This window comes from Acinonyx jubatus, chromosome A3, assembly GCF_027475565.1.
Source record: "Acinonyx jubatus isolate Ajub_Pintada_27869175 chromosome A3, VMU_Ajub_asm_v1.0, whole genome shotgun sequence".
NCBI lineage: Eukaryota > Metazoa > Chordata > Mammalia > Carnivora > Felidae > Acinonyx > Acinonyx jubatus.
In genome coordinates, this window is record NC_069388.1 from 45349403 (window position 1) to 45369733 (window position 20331).

Sequence of the window (20331 nt, forward strand, 5' to 3'; positions counted from 1 at the left end):
AGACCTAGCAGAGGCCATTTCCCTGTGTCCTCCCCGTCCCAAGTGCTCCTGCCCATCAGGCTCCTTAAGGAGTAGACTTCATGCATCTCAGGCCTGTTTCCTTTCTCTCTGTCCCCACATTTTCCCTTTCCTTGGCCACTGTGCCAGAGTACCTGTCACCTTCACTTAGAACCCATGACTGTGCCATCACCAAACCAAGCACATGGCTTTGTGCACCCGAATGCTGTGACAGTGAGCAGCACCACTCCCCCACACCTGCCGTAGCCAGGCTGTCAAGCAGGATTCTCTCTAAACTTACCAGAACACTGCAACGAAGGCCTACTTCCCCATTTTGCAGACAGAAAACAGGTGCTCAGAGAGGTAGGGAGCTTGCCCAGGGCCACACAGGGAGCAGAGTAGAGCATCAAGGGAGTAGAGGCTGTCTGGCCCCAGAGCTGACACTGTCTCCCATCAGCAGTCCTGCACTGGGACAGGGACCGGCTGCCCCAACCCAGGTTCTCTCCACCCTGCTGTTTGATCACATCTCACGAGGTGAGACAGGTGTTTGCATTTGGGAAGCATCCATGTGCTGGGGGGCTCTGTCCTCGTCTGCCCCCACTCCCATCTGACAGTTCTGTGTGTCTTGAAGCACAGCCTTCACAGCCTCTCTGGGCCCCACCACCCATACAGTGAAAGTGCTGGATAATCTATAAGTGCTCTGCTATAATTTAATAATGGGTTTCTTAGAAGCTCATAGGTTTTCCACTTCTCATTTTGTCTCTACTTGCCAGTTCCACAAAGCAAAACTTCATGCTTACAGTAGGCCTTGCCATCTAATTTTGTATTTATGTTGACTGTGTTGACTAAGTATTCCTAGCTACATTAGCCTTTTGCTCATATAACATGAATAGTTGACACACATAATTTCAGTGATACCTTGTTTCACCACGATTGCGGATAGTGCACGTGGGTGCCAGGTGCTGCTCTTTGGATAAAAACTGTTAAGGCCCTGACCAACCTTTACTTCTTAAGTTTAGCAAGGATGAGAACAAAAGTGACTTTGATTAGAGTTGTCCTAATCTGGTTTATCAATAGCAGGGGAATTCATAAACAATTACTGAAAAGCATCAAAAAATGAGATGGCTTGATGGGTAGACAGAGGGAAGATATGTGATAAAGCCAATATAGCAAAAGGTAAATTAAGCATCCCCTTCATGGGTATGTGGTATTCATTGCACAGCTATGGGGAAAAAATTACCTAACCTGCTGGGAAATTCTGCGGAGGTCATTGTCCCATTATGATGAGACCAGCAGAACATGGTCACATTTTAATTTAATCCATTGTCTGTGGTGTTTTACCTGAAAATGGTTTGTTTTGAAGTAGGACCTCCAATCTAATTGTAACCTTCTGGGGAAAAAAAAATCAAGTCTGCCATCTTGGATTTTAAGAGTTACCCATGAAAGACGATGCAGGGGACAGGCAGACCCTTTGGTGTGCTGTAAGTATGGCAGTGTCACCTGTTCAACCGTCTCGGTGCACTGTGGCCCCAGGGCCAAGTCTTGGCCTCTGCCTGGTTTTGTACACCTTCAAGCTAAGAGCGGGTTTTACATTTTTGGGGGGCGAGGGGAAGCAAAGAAGAGGGAGAAGGTGAATCTTAGGCTCCACACTCAGCATGGAACCCAACACAGGGCTCGATCTCACAACCATGAGATAATGACCTGGACTGAAATCAAAGGTCAGACGCTTAACCAACTGAGCCACCCAGGTTTTTACATTTTTAAATGGTTGGAGGAAATCCAAAGAAGAATGATGTTGCATGACACCTGACCTGGAAGTTCTATGAAATTCAAATTTTTGTGCCTATAAGTGAGGTTGAATTACAATACAGCCCCACCTATCGTGTTCATGGCTTGTTTCCATGCTACAGCCACAAAGGTGAGTTGTCCTACAACCATATAGCCCACAACAGCTGAACCATTTACCCTCTGGCTCTTTACAGCAAACCTTTGCCAACCTCTGTTTTACAAGATGAAAATGTTACTTTCATGCTCTTAGGAAAGACGAAGCAGTCAGGCTCCAAGTATGTGTGACCCAATCCCATGGCCTATAAGACTAACTCTTCCATTTCTTATACTTTGCCAGAGTGAATGTGTTCCTCGTCTTATTTATTATAGTAGCTCAACAAGTTGACTATATCCAGTATTCCAGGGAAAGTTCTCCCACTATGCCCGTTGGCCTTGTCTTAGCTTTACACATTAGGTGTGACTCAGAAAGAACCGTTGACCCTAAGAATTGCATGTGACTCTAGGTCAGCTTTGAATTGGGGTGTCACATTGGTGGGCAGAGCTGGCTTCCCAAAGGGAAACATAATTGCCCCTAGTGCATGGGGATGGAGTAGAAGACACCTGGAAGCAGCGTCCACCTTTCTCAGTGGGTGACCTACATGCATTTAGTTCTGCAGGTTTCTTGCACGATTCCGGTAAGAAACTTAACCTGATTCTGAAGTCACAGAAGTAGAAACATGAAAGTCAAATAATGTGCCAGCAACTAGGTCGAGTGTCTTTAAGCAGGGCCCTGCTCTTGGTGAGCTTCATCTTTTCATTCTGCACATAATCACCAAGCACAAAGCCCTGGGTTACCCAGGGGAGCTGAAGCAGGTGCCATCACTTCCCTCACAGAGCTCATAGTCTATAGCAGAAGTGATCACACATGCATTAGTTACACAAATGAGTGTAAAACAGCAACTTGAGTGAGGAATCAGTGGTGGGTGGGGGAGCAGTAGGGGAAGTGAGGCTGTAGTAGAAGGACCCAACCAAGTCTGGGGATCAGCCTTTGAGGTGCTGTTTAGGATTTAGGGAGTTCATCAAAAAACAATGGGAAGGCTTTAAGGAGCTTTAGCAAGGAAGTGGAGTGAGAAGTTCATTCTTGCTGCTGAGTGGAAGATGGACTGTAGGGGACAGGGTGTGTGTGGCATCACCAGTTAGGGGCTGTTACAAAGGTCCAGGCAAGAGATGCTGGTGTAGTTGGCCAGGTTGTGGCAGTGTGGAGGGAAGAGCAAGGATTGAATTGTAATACAGCCCTGTCTATTGATTTACACATCGGAGCTGACTGGGTGCAGGAGGGCCTAGGAGTGGAAAGGGTTGGGGAGGGAGCAGAGGATCCGAGTGCCCTTGACTGAAACAGGAGGGACCTGGCCTGGCAGGGGAAGAGAATCACAGTGGGGAGATTGTGAATTTGGTCATGGATGAGCACCCACAAGGTGCTTGGGAGGTGGCCAAGTAGAACTAGCACATGAGCACAGGCCATGTTTCTGGAGCTCAGAGAAGTGGCTGGGGCCACGGGGATCTGGCCCATGCTTATCTGTCATTGTGCCCTTGCTCTTAACAAGGGCTCCCTGCTACTACATCCCACTGCATCCCCCCACCCCTTTACTGGCCTGTGCAATCCTCTCTGGCTTTCAAAGCAGAGTCCAGGAGATGCCCTGCTTCCTCAGGGGTCCTGCAGCCACCCATCACCCACCCTTTGCTCCCTGTTCTCCTAGCCCTCAGTGCTCTATCCCTCTCCCCGCTGTGGCTCTTATTACCTGGACTACAGCTGGAGACTCTCTGGCCCCCACCAGCACTGTTCTAACCCACCTCTGCCTCCAGCATCTAGACTAGTCCTCATGAAATGAGAGGTAGGTAAATAGTAGACATACAACCCACAGTTGCATTGTGTGTGTGTGTGTGTGTGTGTGTGTGTGTGTGTGTGTGTATGTGGGTGTATGTGTGTGTGTGTATACCCTAGTACTTTATGAAAGATGGATTCATATGGTCAGTGGCCACCTTACCTGCAGCCTCCATGACTGATGGTTAGTGCTGGGCCCTTTCATAGGACCATCCACTCTTCATGGAGAAGCAGCTGTGGGCCACTAGTTGGTCATGACAGATAATGAAACAGGCACCAAGTTTAAAGGAAGCATTGACAGATATTGAGCCTAGAAAATTATACCTAAATGGAGCTTATTTTACAGAAAAAAAAAAAAAACCAAGTATGGCAGCTACGGAAAACAGCAAATTTTTAAGCCATAGGTTAGCCAGACTTGACACAAAGGAGGGAGAAGATAAGTTCACAGGGTTTCCTATGTTAAGAGGACCAGGGTTCTGGCCATGAGCAGTGACCATACACATTGGGGTCTGTCTTTTCTTGACATTCTTCTCCTCTAAGAGACTGGAATCTGTTTTAATGCAATAATATATAAATGTAAATCCCAGCAAATACCTTGGCAAGAACAGGTTGCTAGGTATTAGATGCCATAGACACTAGCATCTTTGTGTATGTGATACCCAGAAACCTACACCTCGGTGTCCAGGATACTTACGTTTTTCTGTCTTAAGTTAGTGTTTTTAATTAAGCAGACTGAGAGTTTATCTTGGACTCCCTTGTCAAGCCGTTAAGGATTGGTATCACTGGCTTGATGGAGATGAGGATCTTATCTTCCCCGCCAGCTTCTCCTTGTATTCTATCTTGGATTCTCTACTTCGGGTATTTCACTTTTAGCTTGTCTAAAAGTGCCAAAGCTTTGCCTGGACATGTTTTGGGAAGGCTGTTGAAGGGAAGTGGATCCTCTACCTCACCGCCCAGGTGCTCATTGTCCTGCGCTGCAAGGGATGCCTGCAGGGCACACTATGACCCAGTGTCTGCAGGGCCAGCAGAGAATGCACTCAGGGATACTGGTGATGCTGTCGCAATGGGGACCCACCCACCAAAGCATCAGCAAGTAACTCTGGCCACCGAGGTCCTGACATTTTCTTCTTCTTCTTTTTTTAAAGTGTTCTATTTATTTATTTTGAGAGAGAGAGCAGGGAAGGAGCAGAGGAAGAATCCCAAGCAGGCTCCATGCTGTCAGCACAGCCCCAATGCGGGGCTCTATCCCACGAACCGAGAGATCATGACCTGAGCTGAGATCACAAGTCAGAAGCTCAACTGACTGAGCCCCCCAGGCGCCGCCTGACATTTTCTTCTTGCTCTTAAGACTCAGGGAGAACGTGTAAAATTTCTGGCCTTTCAGTGCAGTACTTCTTTGCTAATGTGCTCATTGTAAAAATATCAGTCTGATTGTCATTTTTTTTGCAAGACTCAGGCTATTTCTTTATTTTTCAGGCATGAAAATGAAAAGAAACTAACTACCAATTTAGAGTCTAAAGGTAAGAGAAATCACTGGAGGCTAGATTTTCATCTTGTGTTTTAACCCAGAGTTTTGTGACGTGTTTCTTGTTTCCTGCACCCTCCTGTAAGGACTGTGAAGCGTGTGTGCGATCACTGGGCGCCCTGTGGCTCTCCCCAGGGTGATTATGGTCTCTGAGGGGGATTGGAGGGCTATCGAGGAACCATCCTTCAGCGACAGGGCTATGAGCTGACAACATATGGGGTGCCATGGGCCACGGTGGCATAGCATTCTAACTTGCAAGTATGAATTTGCAGGGTATCCCAGCCTCCACATCCAATTGATTGACAACACTGGTATATTCTACCTGTGAAATGGTTTTTGACTCTGTCCCCATCCTCATGGCTAATGCCCTGAGAGTACCCACTGCTCATGACATGACAGGGCTCTTACAGTAGACACTAACTGGTTTCCTCCCATCTGGCCCCTCTCCCACTCCCCACCTGGCCACCAGCATCTAAAATCTCATGTAAACTTCTTACCTTCCTGGTTAAAAATTGCTAATGCCTCCTGCTACGTGCAGGATAGAGTCCACAACTTTCTCCCTTTGTGGTCTGGCCACATCCCTACTTTCCAGCTCGGTCCCTACCAAGATCTTGTCCTCTGTGGATCTATTCACAGTCAGCTTTTTCCAAATATAGATGTACCTCAGAGATACTGCAGGTTCGGTTCCAGACCACTGTAATAAAGCCAAATAAATTTTTTGGTTTCTCAGTAAACCAAAGCCTGTAAAAGTTGTGTTTACGCTGTACTGTAGTCTCTTAAGTGTACAACAGCATTCATTATGTCTAAAAAAATTTTAATTAACATTAAATTAACTTAAAATACTTTAAAAATAATTAAAAAACACCTTATTGCTAAAAGATGCTAGCCATCATCTGAGCTTTCAGTGAGTCATAATTACTGATCACAGATCACTGTAGGAAATATAATAATGGAAATAATAATAATTGGAATAATGAGAGAAGTACCAAAATGTGACACAGAGACACAAGGTGAACAAATGCTGTTGAAAAAATGGCACCAATAGATTTGCCTTGTGTAGGGTTGCCATAGACCTTCAGTTATAAAAAAACACAGTCTCTGCAAAGCACAGGAAAATGGGGTATGCCTGTATACCACGCTTGTACTTCTGTGCCTTTGCTCATGCTGTTCCCCTCTTTTCTTTAGCACCATGAGCTCCTATTCGTCTTTCAGCCCCACCTTCCATGCTAACACTGTGGCATATCCTATGCAGAGCTTGGGCTTGCTCTATTCCTGTCTGCTTAGACCCCCGTCCCAGTAGGTTGTGGTCGAGAGCGTGGGTATAAGTCCGACAACCTGGGTGGGACTCCTGGCTTCAACACCCGCTAATTCTGTGATTGGGGCCAGTTACTTAACCTCTCTCAGCCCATTTGCTCAGTAAATGGAGACATTAACACTTACCTTCCCAGGTTGGTACAAGGATGAAATGGGGTTGTGTATAAGAAGTCATCACAGAATGGCAGGTAGTGAGTGCCGTGGAGATAGTGGCGGTCATGGAGATTGTCTGTATAGCAGACCGTGTCCTACCACATCCTGTCCGACCACGCTGGAGATCACAGTGCAGTTCGCGGGCATGCTGTGGCCTTCCACCACAAGCAGCTGTGCATCTGCCTAAGGGCTTTCTCTGGCTGCAGGCGCATGCCCAGCCCCAATGGGGCAGCCCAGAGTACCCGGGAGTTGATGCCCTGGTTGAGGATGAGAATAACCTTCAACCAATGAGAAATGGAAGTTGGTCAATAAATAACCCCACTGCCTTACTCTTTGTTGGGACAATTTGAGGAGAGTTCTGAGTTTCTCAGAGAGTGCCCTGCAGGCCTGAGCTGCCTTGTCCACTGCCAGCCCCCCTCATTAACACACCCTCTGCTGGCTTCCTGTCTTCCTGTGTCACTATTCCAGCCCCTCCCATCGTTCCCAGGATCACCTCCCAAGTAAACCATGTGCACCCAAGGCCTCCTATTCTTCCACCATGTCTTCCTTGTGAAGTATAGAAGGGGATCAAAGTGCAAGAGCAGCTAAGCTGAGGTGGTCTCGGGCCTGGTGAAATACCTGGCTAACCCTGCTTCTGTGTTAATCCTGATTTAAATCCCCATCCTGCAGTAAAGAGCTGAGCACAACAAAAGGGGAAGGAAATATTCTGCAGTGTTTCCATAGAACACACTGAGATGTGCAAATTTGTGCAGTATGGACATGCATCCAGATGTACCTGGTCAGGTTCAGCCCTCAGTGCCCCTAGTAGGCCTTTTGCAGGCCAGTGCTTCCAGTCCACTGGAACCAGTCTACTGATGAAGCCAAGCTTATCAGAGTGGAGAGATGTTAAATAGCTGTCTGTTTTTCTCTTCCAGCCTTTTGGGATGAATCCGACGACAGTAACTCAGAAATTGAAGCTGCTTTACGCCCTAGAAACCATAACACATCTGCCGATGACTTTGGTGATTTTTATGACTAATAAGCAGTAACAACCATTGGAAATAAAGTCATTAAATAACCTAAAACCCTGTGTTTGTATGTGATGTCCTAAACAAACATGTCTTTTAAAGCTTCCTAATTGTTTAATAGGAGCACTTGGGACCATATTGCTACTGGAGTGAAATTCCATGGCATAAACATAAACTAGCATATTCATTTGAAGTGTTATCAAAAAACAAAGTGATATGCAATGCCCATTGAAATGTAAGTTGCTTTCTTTGTAGAAATTGACAAGCTGGTCCTAAAATTCATATGGAAATCCAAGGGACCCAGAATAGCTAAAACAACCTTGAAAAAGGAAACAAAGTTGGAGTACTCACACTTCCCAATTTTGAAGCTTACTTAAAAGCTGAAATAAACAAACGAAAGCTGTAGTAATTGAGACTGTATGGGACTGGCATAGACATACAGATCAGTGAAATATCAATTTATATATAATCTAGAACTGATAATCCAGAAATAAATCCTCATGTGTATGGTCACTTAATTTTTGACAAAGGTGCCAAGCCATTCAATGGGGAAGGAGTGATCTTTTCAACAAATGGTGCTGGGACAACTGAAGAGCCAAAGAACTGCAGATGAATGAAGTTAGATCCCTACCTCACACTGTATACAAAATTAACTCAAAATGCATCAAGGACCTAAGTGTAAGAGCTAAACTATAAAACTCTCAGAAGTAAGCATTGTGTAAATCTTTCTGACCTTGAATTAGGCAATGGTTTCTTGGATATGACACCAAAAGTCCTTAACTGAGAAAAATAGATACATACATTGGACTTCACCCAAATTAAAACATTTTGCTGCAAAGGACACCATCAGGAAAGTGAAAAGAATGGGAGAAAATATTTTCAAATCATATATCTAAAAAGGGACTTGTATCCAGAATATATAAAGAATTTTTATAATTCAATAAAAAGACAACAAACTCAATTTAAAAATGAGCAAAAGTTCTGAATCGACATTGCTCCAAAGAAAATGTACAAAAACAGTCACAAACTAAAGGACACATGACAACTAAATGCAATGTGGGATCCTAGGTTGGATCCTCGAACCAAGAAAGGACATTAATGGAAAGTTTGGGGAAACCCAAATTAAGTTTGGAGTTTAGTTGATAGTTATTATACTAGTGTTGTTTTCTTGGTTTTTACAAATGTACTGTGGTAAGGTAAGATCAGAGGGATGTAACAAGAACTCTGTATTATCTTTGCAACTTTTCTATAAATCTAAAATTATTCCACACACAAAAATCCAGCAGTAAACATGAACATTTGGGTGATACCCTTCTAGACCTTTTCTATGTTTTTACCTTTTCTTTGTTTTTCAAATTATCTTGAACATTTCATTTTTTAATTCTTAAATCTTAGCAGACAATAACACAGCCCTTCAGCCAGCACACTAGCCAGGTATTTGTCAGCAGTGCTCATGGAATATAGAGTCCTACATCTGAACACCTTTTGCTGGAGATCACATGTCATGTGTACTGATGATGACCCAGAACAAAGCCTAGCTTTGTGCAGTCTACCACTTTCCTAATGCTTAATCTTACTTCTGAATAGTGGTAGAGTAGGCCTGGGACCCAACACCCTTCGCAGGCAAATTTTCCAGCTAAATTTAGTAACATTCTTTTTTTCCTTCCTATTGACCTCAAGTGACCCTGATTTAAAATGCATAGAAGTAATACAAAGTTTCCCTTTTGTATACATTGTAAAGAAAAGAAGATAATTGACTTTTTAAATTATACTATGAAAATAACAGGACAAGTGATTGGTGGGCATGGCTAAGGGGCTGGCTAACTAAGCTCCACTGTGCTGTGCTCACCAGACACCTCTCTGGTCCATTTTGGGGTCTCCAGGGGTTTAAATTCCTGGAGGGTCATGCACTGGCCCATAGGTGGTCTTGTTTCCCCAGGTAAAGGCAGTGGGACAATGTAAGTTTGTAAACTATTTGTATGAACCACCCTCCCCCCACCGCGTTCTCCTGTCCCCTCATACCACTACCACAACTCACAACACTCCTGACACCAGACATGTGGGGTTTTCCCACACCAACCAATTATCTGACCCCAGCTGGGCGTCCTGCAATGCGATTCAGTTCTGACACTACCTGCGCTTAGTGCAGACCCCACAGGTTAAGGACACAGTTCCACAAGGCTGACCGCCCCACCCCCGCCCGACTTCAGACACATGTCACAAGTAGTAGGTCCCCAGGTTATCCACAACTTCTGTCTGACTTGGCTACAAATCTGATGGCCACAGCCCCTCCTTGGTTTTGATAATTTGCTAGGTGGCTCATGGAACTAAGGAAAACACTCAATTCCTTTTACCTGTTTATCATGAAAGGTATGATAAAGGATATAGATGAACATGCAGATGGAAGAGGTGCATATCAAGGTGTGTGGGAAGAGGTGCGGAACTTCCATGCCCTGGCCAGGTGGGCCACTCTACTGGCACCTGCTTGTGTTCAGCAACCTGGAAGCTCCCAAACCTCCTACTTTTGGGATGTTTATGGAGGCTTCATCATGTAAGCATGATAGATTATCAACCCCACTTCTACAGAGCCCCACTCCCCTCTCCAAAGAATGGGGGGATGGGGCTGAAAGTTCCAAGCTTCTCATCATGACTTGGTCTTCCTGATGACGAGCCCCTAATCTGAAGCTACCAGGAGCCCACCCAGAATCACCTCATCAGAACAAAAGACACTCCTGTCACCCAGGGAAATTCCAAGAGTTTAAAACTGTTTAGAGCTCTGTGTCAGGAACCAGAGAGCAGAGACCAGAATATACATTCTCTATTAATTCCCAGTGGTCTTCAAATTTATAAATGAGACTTTAGTGAGCTTGGTTAGCATGGAGACCTGAACACCCGACAAAATCAAGTGCTATAGCTCAGTGCTAAGGACCCAACTCTATGTCAGAGGTAACTGCCCTTCCAGCACCTACCAATCTAGCTTCAGACACAGCTTTAATATCTGCTTACTAGCAAGCCTCTTCTGACACTTTCTGCATGTCAGGCACTGTTTGTGCTAGTCATTGGGAATAATACAAGGATGAATCTAACATAGTCATTGACCTCAGGGTGCTCACACTTCAACAAAGGAGACAAAGCTTGAAGCGAGGTACATTATGTACAGTAAGATGATGACAGATGATAGATAAGCTTAAACACACACACAGGCTCAGAGGAGTGAAAACATTGTCCCTCCTGGGTTGAGTTAGGGAAGGTAACATTTGTTGGGATGGGGCGGTGCTGGAGGAATAAGGAACTATAGGCAGAGAGATGACTCTTGCAAGACTGAGACCCAAAAGAATGTGTGTAAACAAGCAATGCTTGCGTGAGGCTAGCACAAGACATGTGTGCAGCAAGCATGAGCACGCATCTGCGAAGGCAGGGGGGCACACCAAGAGAAGGTAGCAACTCTGGCTGGGAGGGAAAGAATTTGTGCTCATTAGCCACAGATGTCAAATGTTTCGAAAAGACGAGAAGCAAAACTATTCAATCACTGAAGTAGTAATTCATAGAAGTTTGTCATGCACATGCCAAAATGCAAACCAGGAGCACTGAAACCAAAACATGGAATGAGGCCCAGGGGTCTGTTTTCATCAAGCAGCTTAGTGCAGAACCAGTGACTTATTCTTCATAGTGATTGGTTCCATTAGAATATTCTTATTTTTATTTTTATTTTGTATTTATTTTTGGGAGAGTGCAAGTTGGGGGGGGGGAGCAGAGAGAAGGGGATAGAGGATCTGAAGCAGGCTCTATGCTGACAAGCTGACAGCAGTTTGTGGAGCTCGAACTCATGAACCGCAAGATCATGACATGACCTGAAGCTGGACATTCAACCGACTGAGCCACCCAGGTGTCCCACGTTAGAATATTCTTAAATGAAAGGGAATTGGTTAGTGGCTACCACTTATCAACTTGGGGTAACAATTTAAGTTTCACTTATGATTTTCAAAAGTATAAGCAAGAGGTAAAGGTCAAGTTAGCCTCGCTTGTCTCACAAACTAAGCTAAATTAAGCTTTGCTTGTATGACTGAAGTGGTTTTGTCTGCTCAGAACTGTTTTTTTAATGTTTATTATTTTTCAGAGAAAGAGAGAGACAGAGACAGAGCATGAGCGAGGGAGGGGCAGAGAGAGAGGTAGACAGAGAATCCAAAGCAGGTTCCAGGCTTAGAGCTGTCAGCTCAGAACCTGACACGGGGCTCGAATCCACAAACCATGAGATCATGACTTGAGCTGAACTCAAATGCTTAACCGACTGAGCCACCCAGGTGCCCCTGCCCAGAATTTTCAAGACTGGTCTCTGTGTGTGTTTTATTTTCACACAATCTGATGATCTCCAAAGAAAATCAAGAGACTCTAAAGGCAAAGTATTAGAACCATGGAGCTCAGCAAAGTTGGTGACAGTTCAGCAATGCACTAGGAAAACCAGTTTGAAACTAAATTTTTGAAAGATGTCATTTACAGTAACAACCAAAATGATGTATCAAAAATCTAAATTTTTTTTAAGGAATTATTGAAAGACAAAATTGTACACACTGAGACAAGAGAGAATGACATGTTCCATTTTCGGGACAATCCTATATCTTGAAATTCACAATTCTGTCCAAATTAATCCAGAAAGTTATTCCATTTCAATCAAAATCCCAACAGGTCTTTTGCAGTACTGGTCATAAAACTGAGAAGGAATTTAAAGGACCAAAATGGCCATGACAAGTTTGAAGAATAGAAAGGAGGTCTTGTGGTGGCAAACATTAGGATTTATTATAAAGAATAGTAATTAGTCCCTGTGGTAGTGGCTCAGAGATAAAAACATGGAGCAGAAGGGAGGCTCTAGTGATATTCCCAGGCAGGAGAACTGAGTGTAGACAGATGTAGTTTTAGAAATCAGGGAGGCGGTAACAGACTTTTCAATAAATGGTACTGGACCAATTGGCAAACCACGTGGCAAGACACCAAGCTAATTTTTTTTTTTAAATGGTCATCGTGAAATGTTTATTTTTGCATAAATTTCACTCTCAGTGCCTAGTGACATCTTTAGGGCCCTTTATCAATGGCACGCCACTGCCCCAGCCCTTCTGAACCTCTTTGTTCCCCTGGCTGAAGGATGTAACCTGTCCCCTATTTTGCTGAGATTGAAGTATAAACTGCTTTGTTTTCCTTTTGATGCAACCTCTTAGTGGCTGACATCTCCTTTCTTTCCAGATTAAAGAAAGTAAAGGCCGTTCCCTCTTCCCTGCCTCACTCCTTCCCACCATTAATTAATTCATTTATTCATTCAGGGTACATTCGATGCCCTTCCAACTCCCCCCAGTACATTTTTTCCCAAGCTTTCTTATTGTGGCAAAATGTAGGTAACATAAAATGTATCATCTTAAGAATTTTTAAATGTGTGAGTTGGTGGTATTAAATACATTCACAATGTGCACCCATCACCACCATCCATCTCTAGAACTCTGTCGTCTTGTTTAACTAAAACTCTGAATTCCCCCTCCCTACAACCCCTGGCAACCACCATTTTACTTTCTGTCACTATGATTTTGACTACTCAAGGTACCTCATATAAGTGGGATCATGCAGTGTTTGTCTTTTTGGGACCAGCTCACTTCACTCATATAAATGTCCCTAAGGTTCACCCACACTGGAGATGTGTGTCAGAATTTCTTTCCTTCTTAAGGCTGAATAATATTCCATTGTATGTATATGCCACATATACATGGTTATCTATTCCATGGATATGTGGAATGGATATGTGGTTATCTATTCATCTGTCAATGGACACTTGGGTTGCTTCCATGTTTCCGCTATTGTGAATAATGCTGCTATGAACATGGATGTACAAACATCTCTTCAAGATCCTGATCTCAGGCCTTCTGGATATATACCCAGAAGTGGAGTTGCTGGATCATATGGATCATCAATTCTATTTTTATTTTTATTTATTTTTTTTAGACGTTTATTTTTGAGAGAGTGCAAGTGGGGGAAAGGCAGGGAGAGGGGGACAGCTTGTGCTGACAGCAGCAAGCCCAATCTGGGGCTCAAACTCACAAACTTCAAGACCTGAGCCTATGTAGGAAGCTCAACCGAGCCACCCAGGTGCCCAAATTCTATTTTCAATTTTTTGAGGAAACGCCATACTATTTTTTGCTTGTTTAATGATAATTATAGTACCAAGCTGTTTTCCACAGTGGCTGTACCATTTTACATTCTCAAGGACAGTGCATAGGGATTCCACCTTCTCCACATCCTCACCAACAGTTATTTTCTGTTGTTTGATAGTAACCATCCTCAGGTGGTGAGGTGGTAAAATTAAATTTCTACTTCACTCTTTCCTTTTTAAGTTTTTTTATTTATGTATTTTGAAAGAGAGAGAGTGCAGGGGTGGGGGGGGCAGAGAGAGAGAGAGGGTGACAGAATCCCAAGCAGACTCTACACTGTAGTGCAAAACCCTATGTGGGGCTCAATCTTACAAACCATGAGATCATGACCTAAGCCAAAATCAAGAGGCAGATGCCCAACCGACTGAGCCACCCAGGCACCCCCCTCACTCTCAATACAAAGGAAATTCCAGCTCAAATAAAGAAGCAAATGTAAAAAAGAAAAACTTGAAAACTCTTAAATAAAAAAATAGGCAATTAATTTTATGACTTCAGAACAAAGAAGAATTTCTTAACGCATGAGGAAAATGCACAAACTCACATAAGAAAATATTGATAAATACTACCACATTGAAATGAAAATATTCCGTACAACTGAAACACCAATATTAAAAGACAAATTATAGGCTAGAAGATGACTTATGTAGGATACATGCCCATCAAAGATCTGTATACATAGAGAAGCATAGATCAATAAAAAATACAACTCAGCAGAATATGAAAAAAAGGATTAGAATGAGCAATTCATAGACAAAGAAAACCAAATGATCAGTAAACATAAAAGGTACTTAGAGTTACTAGTATACCAAACAGCAAAAGAAAAGTACAGTGGGGTGTCATTTCATAGCCAGTAGACTGGCCAAGATTGGAGGCAGATCACTCTGAGGTTTGGGTAGGATAGCAGGAAAGAAGGACTTTCATTAACTATGAAGAAACACACATCAAGTAAGGTTGCAGATGGCATATCAGATCCTATGACGCTATGGTTCTCCCTCTAAATATATAGAGCCACACTGTCCAATACAGTCATCACCAGTCGTGCGTGACTCTTGAGCACATGAGCAGTTTGGCTTAGTCCAAACTGAGAAATTCATTTTGGATCTCAAGACTGTCTCTGAAAGAAATAACATAACATACTTCGCTAATTTTGTAAATACATTACGCTATGTTCACTACAGGTGTAGCTACCATCTATCACCATACAACAATATTACAGTACCACTGACTATATTCCCTGTGCTGTGCCTTTTATCCCCATGACTTAGCCACCCCATAACTGGAAGCCTGTATCTCCCACTCCCCTTCACCCATTTTGCCTATCCCTCTATCCCCCACTGTGGCAACCAACAGTTTGTTCTCTGTATTTATGGGTCTGTTTCTGCTTAACTGTTTTTTTAGATTCCACATATAAGTAAAATCATTATATTTTTCATTATTTCATTATTTCATTAATTTGTATATTGGTTATACTTGAAATAGAGACATTGGATATGTTGAGTTAAAATATATTGTTAAAATTAATTTCACCAGTTTTGTTTTTTTTTTACATTTTCTAATGTGGCTACTAGAAAATTTAAATTACCATGTGACACACATTTGTGGCTCTCTGATATCTCTATGGGACAAAGAGAAACTCTCACTGTAGTACACAGAGAGACAAAAACTTAGCTGCAGTATTGTTTGAAATAGTAAAAATTTGGACATTTAGTGCCCACCAACAAGAAAACAATAAGAAACACATTGCTGGAGGATTTATACAGTTCATAAAATACATGTAAAAGTGAAAAACATGAAACAATGCAGTGTGTTGTTTATAGAAAGGGGAGAGAAGGTTTGTATATGACAAAAGTATGAAAACATGCAAGGAAGGGGCTCACAACATCTCCAAGAAAGTGATTAGCTCTGGGGAAGAAAAGAAGACACTATTATGAGTGGTAAATAGAGAAGTATAATGCATCAGTAACAGCTTCTTTCTTTAGATTAACAAGCAAATATTCTTGGCAAATATGGCCAAATGTTAACGTTTGTCAAATATCTGTCCAATTCGGGTGGTGTTTCATGTCATTCATGTAATGCTGTTCTCTGCATTTTTTGTGTGTTTAAAATAGTTTACAATTTTTGGGGGCACCTGGGTGGTTCAGTCGGTTAAGTGTCGGACTTCAGCCTAGGTCATGATCTCGTTCCTGAGTTTGAGCCCTGCATCAGGCTCTGAGCTGTTAGCACAGAGCCTGGAGTCTGCTTTGGATTTTGTGTCTCCTTCTCTCTCTGCCCCTCCACCACTCATGCTCTGTCTCTGTCTCTCTCTCAAAAATAAATAAAACATTAAAAAAAATAATAAATTAAATTAAATAGTTTATAATTTTTTAAAGAAACGAGTCATGAAGAACTTTGTATCACATGCTAAGGTGTCTGGACTTTCTTCTGTTGATCAGTATTTGGAAGCCATTGAAGAGTTTTATTATTTTTTGTTTTTTTAAATTTTTTTTAACGTTTGTTTATTTTTCAGATAGAGAGAGACAGAGCATAAACGGGAGAGGGTCAGAGAGAGGGAGACACAGAATCCGAAACAGGCTCCAGGCTCTGAGCTGTCAGCACAGAGCCCTACGCGGGGCTCGAACTCACGGACCGCAAGATCATGACCTGAGCCGAAGTCAGTCGCTTAACCGACTGAGCCACCCAGGCACCCCCATTGAAGAGTTTTAAACAGAGGAAGAGATTTACATATAGAGAGAGAATTTTGCACTCTTATCTTAGGCTTATCCAGCTCATCATCTAATAACAGTCAGGAAAAATATGTCATTGCTTCTAACACATTTTTATTTGAATAACTCTGCAATTGGCATGTATCGTGTTGTCCAGTTAACACTTGGGGCATAGACGTCATTGCCTGAGCTGATGCACCAATGTGCAGAATGCACGGCAGCCACTTGGTGAAAATTATGGGGACACTAGAGGAGCACTCTTTTTTTTTTTTTTATTTTAGAGAGATAGAGACAGAGAGAGAGAATCTTAAGCAGGATCCATGCTCAGTGTGGAGCCTGAGGTGGGACTCAATCTCACAACCCTGGAATCATGACCTGAACCCAAATCAAGAGTCAGACAGTCAACCAACTGAGCCACCCAGGTGCCCTGGGGAGCACTCTTAAATGTTACCCTGCCAACACACCTCATGGCACAGACAAGGAAAACATGGAGAATTGTTGACATCAGCAACTCTGAATCAAAAAGTGATTTAAGGGCACCCAAGTAGCTCAGTCACTTAAGCGTCTGACTTTGGCTCAGGTCATAATCTCCAGTTCATGGGTTCAAGCTCTGTGTCGGGCTCTGTGCTGACAGCTCGGAGTCTGGAGCCTGCTTTAGATTCTGTGTTTCCCTCTCTCTCTGCCCCTGTCCCACTCACGCTCTCTCTCTCTCTCTCTCTCTCAAAACTAAATAAATATTTTTTAAAAATTTAAAAAAAAATGGTTTAGAAGATGCACATTCTATATGTGAAGGAGTTTTAGGAAAGCAGTGACATTTAATTGGTCTACTACATTTGCCTTTTTATATGTGCACAAAAGTGGAATATTTTTTTAAGTTTTTTTTTTAATTATGGTAAAACACACATAAAGTAAAATTTGCCATCATAACCATTTTCAGGGCACAGTTTAGTGGCAGTAAGTACATTCACATTTTTGGGCAGCCATCACCACGATCCATCTCCAGAATTCTTTGCATCTTGTACAACTGCAGCTCTGTGCCTATTAAACACCAACTGACCCATCTCAGCCACTGTTATGAAACCACTGTCCAAATCCCATACATCTGATTGGTAGGACCTGCCTAAATCACAAAGAACTCTAGCTGAGGGGAATCTAGAAAATGTAATTTTTAGCTTTCCAGCTAAGCACCATCCTACCATATCTACTGTAAAGATCTACCAGTACTGGTCCTGGAATACACTTGGGAAGGGTTGTTCTAAACAGGGAAGCCATATTCAGGGGCGGATTACGTTGAGTTTGAATGACCGAAGTCGCCCTCACTGAAGTCTGTCCCTGGGATCCATCCCTGTAGCTCCCCACGGAAGTGTAGGCAGGGTTTTCCAACAACAGTGGGAAATCACATTTCCTCCAGGCATAAATCCTATGAAGGTCAGTGCTGGATGAAGACATGATCTAGAAAAAGGCCCATAAAATCTCCCACATTTTCTGCCACTGGGATTTGGCTAGCCTTGAACCTTTCATCTCGGTGAATTGCTTTTCTAACTGCACTTGCTTTTTAAATTGTTGGTCGCCACTATGTCCTCCCAGGCTTCTCTCATTACCGTGTGGTTTGCCACTCTCAGCATTAGTGGAGTTATTAACTGACCAATTCTCCGTTGGTGACAGCTCATGAGTTCCCTCCTCCCTACCCTCAAGAAAAAATAAGGAAACCAAACTATGAATCCTGAAAGCTTTTATCCAGTTCTCAAGCTTTCGTCCACTTTCAATATTCCTGTCACTACAGCTGTGTCATCAGCAAAGTGCTTCGGTGATGATCAGATTTCGATGTATCAAACTGGCAAAAACACATTAAAGAAGATTGCAATAATTCCAGCCCCAAATCCAAGCAGATAAGGATTATATTACTCAAGAACTTACCCCGAGTGACAGAAACTGAACTCATCCAGTAGAAACACTCATTAGCATTCAGCAGCCAATATTTCAAGTCTAACTGCTTCTGGTAGTGGTCCTGTGTATTTATTTCAGAATCATCTGGAAATCTCTGGCTCCTTAAGGTAGTTCCCTTTAAATCTTTTTGAACGACGTGGTGTCGCCATTTGCCTCACTGCACTGATGTTTTCCATTTCCTCAGGCCAGTCCAGCCATTGACACAAAGACTAATATTTGATGACAGATGGCTCTGTGAGCTTCTGGTAAGGCCATATCTCACTTTTGGAATGCAAGCGATAACCGAGTTCCTCTAGAGCCTTATTTATTATACTATTATTGTGCACAAACTCATTAGATGTAAAACATTCTGCCAGTCAACCTGATCCTGCTCTACCCCAGCTGTCATGCTGGCAGCTCAAAGATGGCGACAGATGATACTGATGGACAGTATGGCTGCCATCCCCTGCCTTCCCAAATTTAAAGCTGGATGCTTCTCAACCAAGGGAACATGCTGGAGAAAAGAGCTAGGAAGCCATTCTGTAGCATCCTGTGGTTTAATCACCATGGTAGTTTACTAAATGGTATTCATAGGACCCTGCTGGCCAGGCCTTAATAGCACTTGCAAGAATACTTACGGCAACTGTATGAAATCAGCTGAAATCAAAATACATCCCTCCCTCTGGTGCAACAAGAATGCTGTCAGTCTTGCATCCTGGTCCCAGTTCTTGCCAAGGACCAGTTCTTTCTCCCTTTTCAGATATGCCTGTATGTACTCTCAGTGCTCAAACATTTCTCACAGGCATCTTTGCAATTGTATAAGAAGTAACAATTTATTCAATCACTTGTTTAACAAGAGCATTCATTCTGGAGCACTTGCTATGCCCCAGCCATTATGCCAGGCCAAATATATGGAGAGATGAATCAAGGACTTCCCTGTCTCATAGGAAAGAAACAGGTCATCTATATGCAAATTGTTTAGGGTGATGTTTTAGCTGCTATGACAAATAGGCCCCCAAATACAGTGGCTTTGAGAATATGGAAATTTATTTCTCTTTCATTAACAGCCCCAGGTTTGGCATATGGTCTTTTCTTACACATTCAGAAATCCAGGTTCCAGAGCACCTGGGTGGCTCAGTCAGTTAAGTGTCAGACTCTTGATCGCGGCTCAGGTCATGATCTCACAGTTTGTGTGTTTGAGCCCCACATTGGGCTCTGCACTGACAGCATAGAGCCTACTTGGGATTCTATATTTCCCTCTCTCTGCCCCTCCCTTGCTCCTTCACTCTCTCTTGAAAATAAATAAATAAACTTAAAAAAAATAAATCCAGGTTCCTTCCATTTTCTTCCTCTACCATTCCTAGGGCATCATCTTGGTCTGCATGGCCAAACTGGGTTGCAGATACAGGAGGAGGTAGAGACTGGAAGTCCTAGGAAAGGAATTTTTCTATTAAGGGATGACATGGTTATTGTTTACATTTCATCAGCAAATGCTTAGTTATTTGGCCATACCTAGCTATAAAGTAGGTTGGGAAACAATCTCCAGCTGGGCAGCCATATTGCCAGGAAAAAGAGGAAAATGGATTTTGGTGGAAAACTGATAGCCTTTGACACACAATGCTATGTGCTAAATATTGATAGAGGAACATCTCTGGAGAGGCCAAATCATGAAATGGTTAAACACTCAGGTTCAGGAGGCAAACAAGCCTATCCCAGTACACAACACAATATCATTCACATAGTAGGTACCCGATTAGTATTAGATAAGAATATTATTTGCCATTCCATGGAAATACAGTTAAAGGATTAAATAGACTACTGTCTGTGAGTGAGTCCTATCAGGCTTATATAAGAAGGTAAACTTTGGCTA

At 42.9% G+C, this 20331-nt stretch overlaps 1 protein-coding gene across 2 annotated transcripts in view; it reads left to right on the forward strand.

The window, feature by feature from the left end:
* The window catches only part of KIZ (kizuna centrosomal protein), a 143180-nt gene extending 135463 nt beyond the window's left edge, over positions 1 to 7717 (forward strand). The window contains exons 12-13 of one of the 2 annotated variants that reach the window (XM_027069473.2): positions 5123 to 5166; positions 7553 to 7716. In XM_027069473.2, the coding sequence (XP_026925274.1) occupies positions 5123 to 5166; positions 7553 to 7656 (148 nt within the window). In that variant the 3' untranslated portion in view covers positions 7657 to 7716. Of the gene's footprint in view, positions 1 to 5122; positions 5167 to 7552 lie in introns of both variants that reach the window. The other variant, XM_053200309.1, reaches the window with a different exon arrangement.
* The last annotated feature ends 12614 nt before the right edge of the window (positions 7718 to 20331 follow it).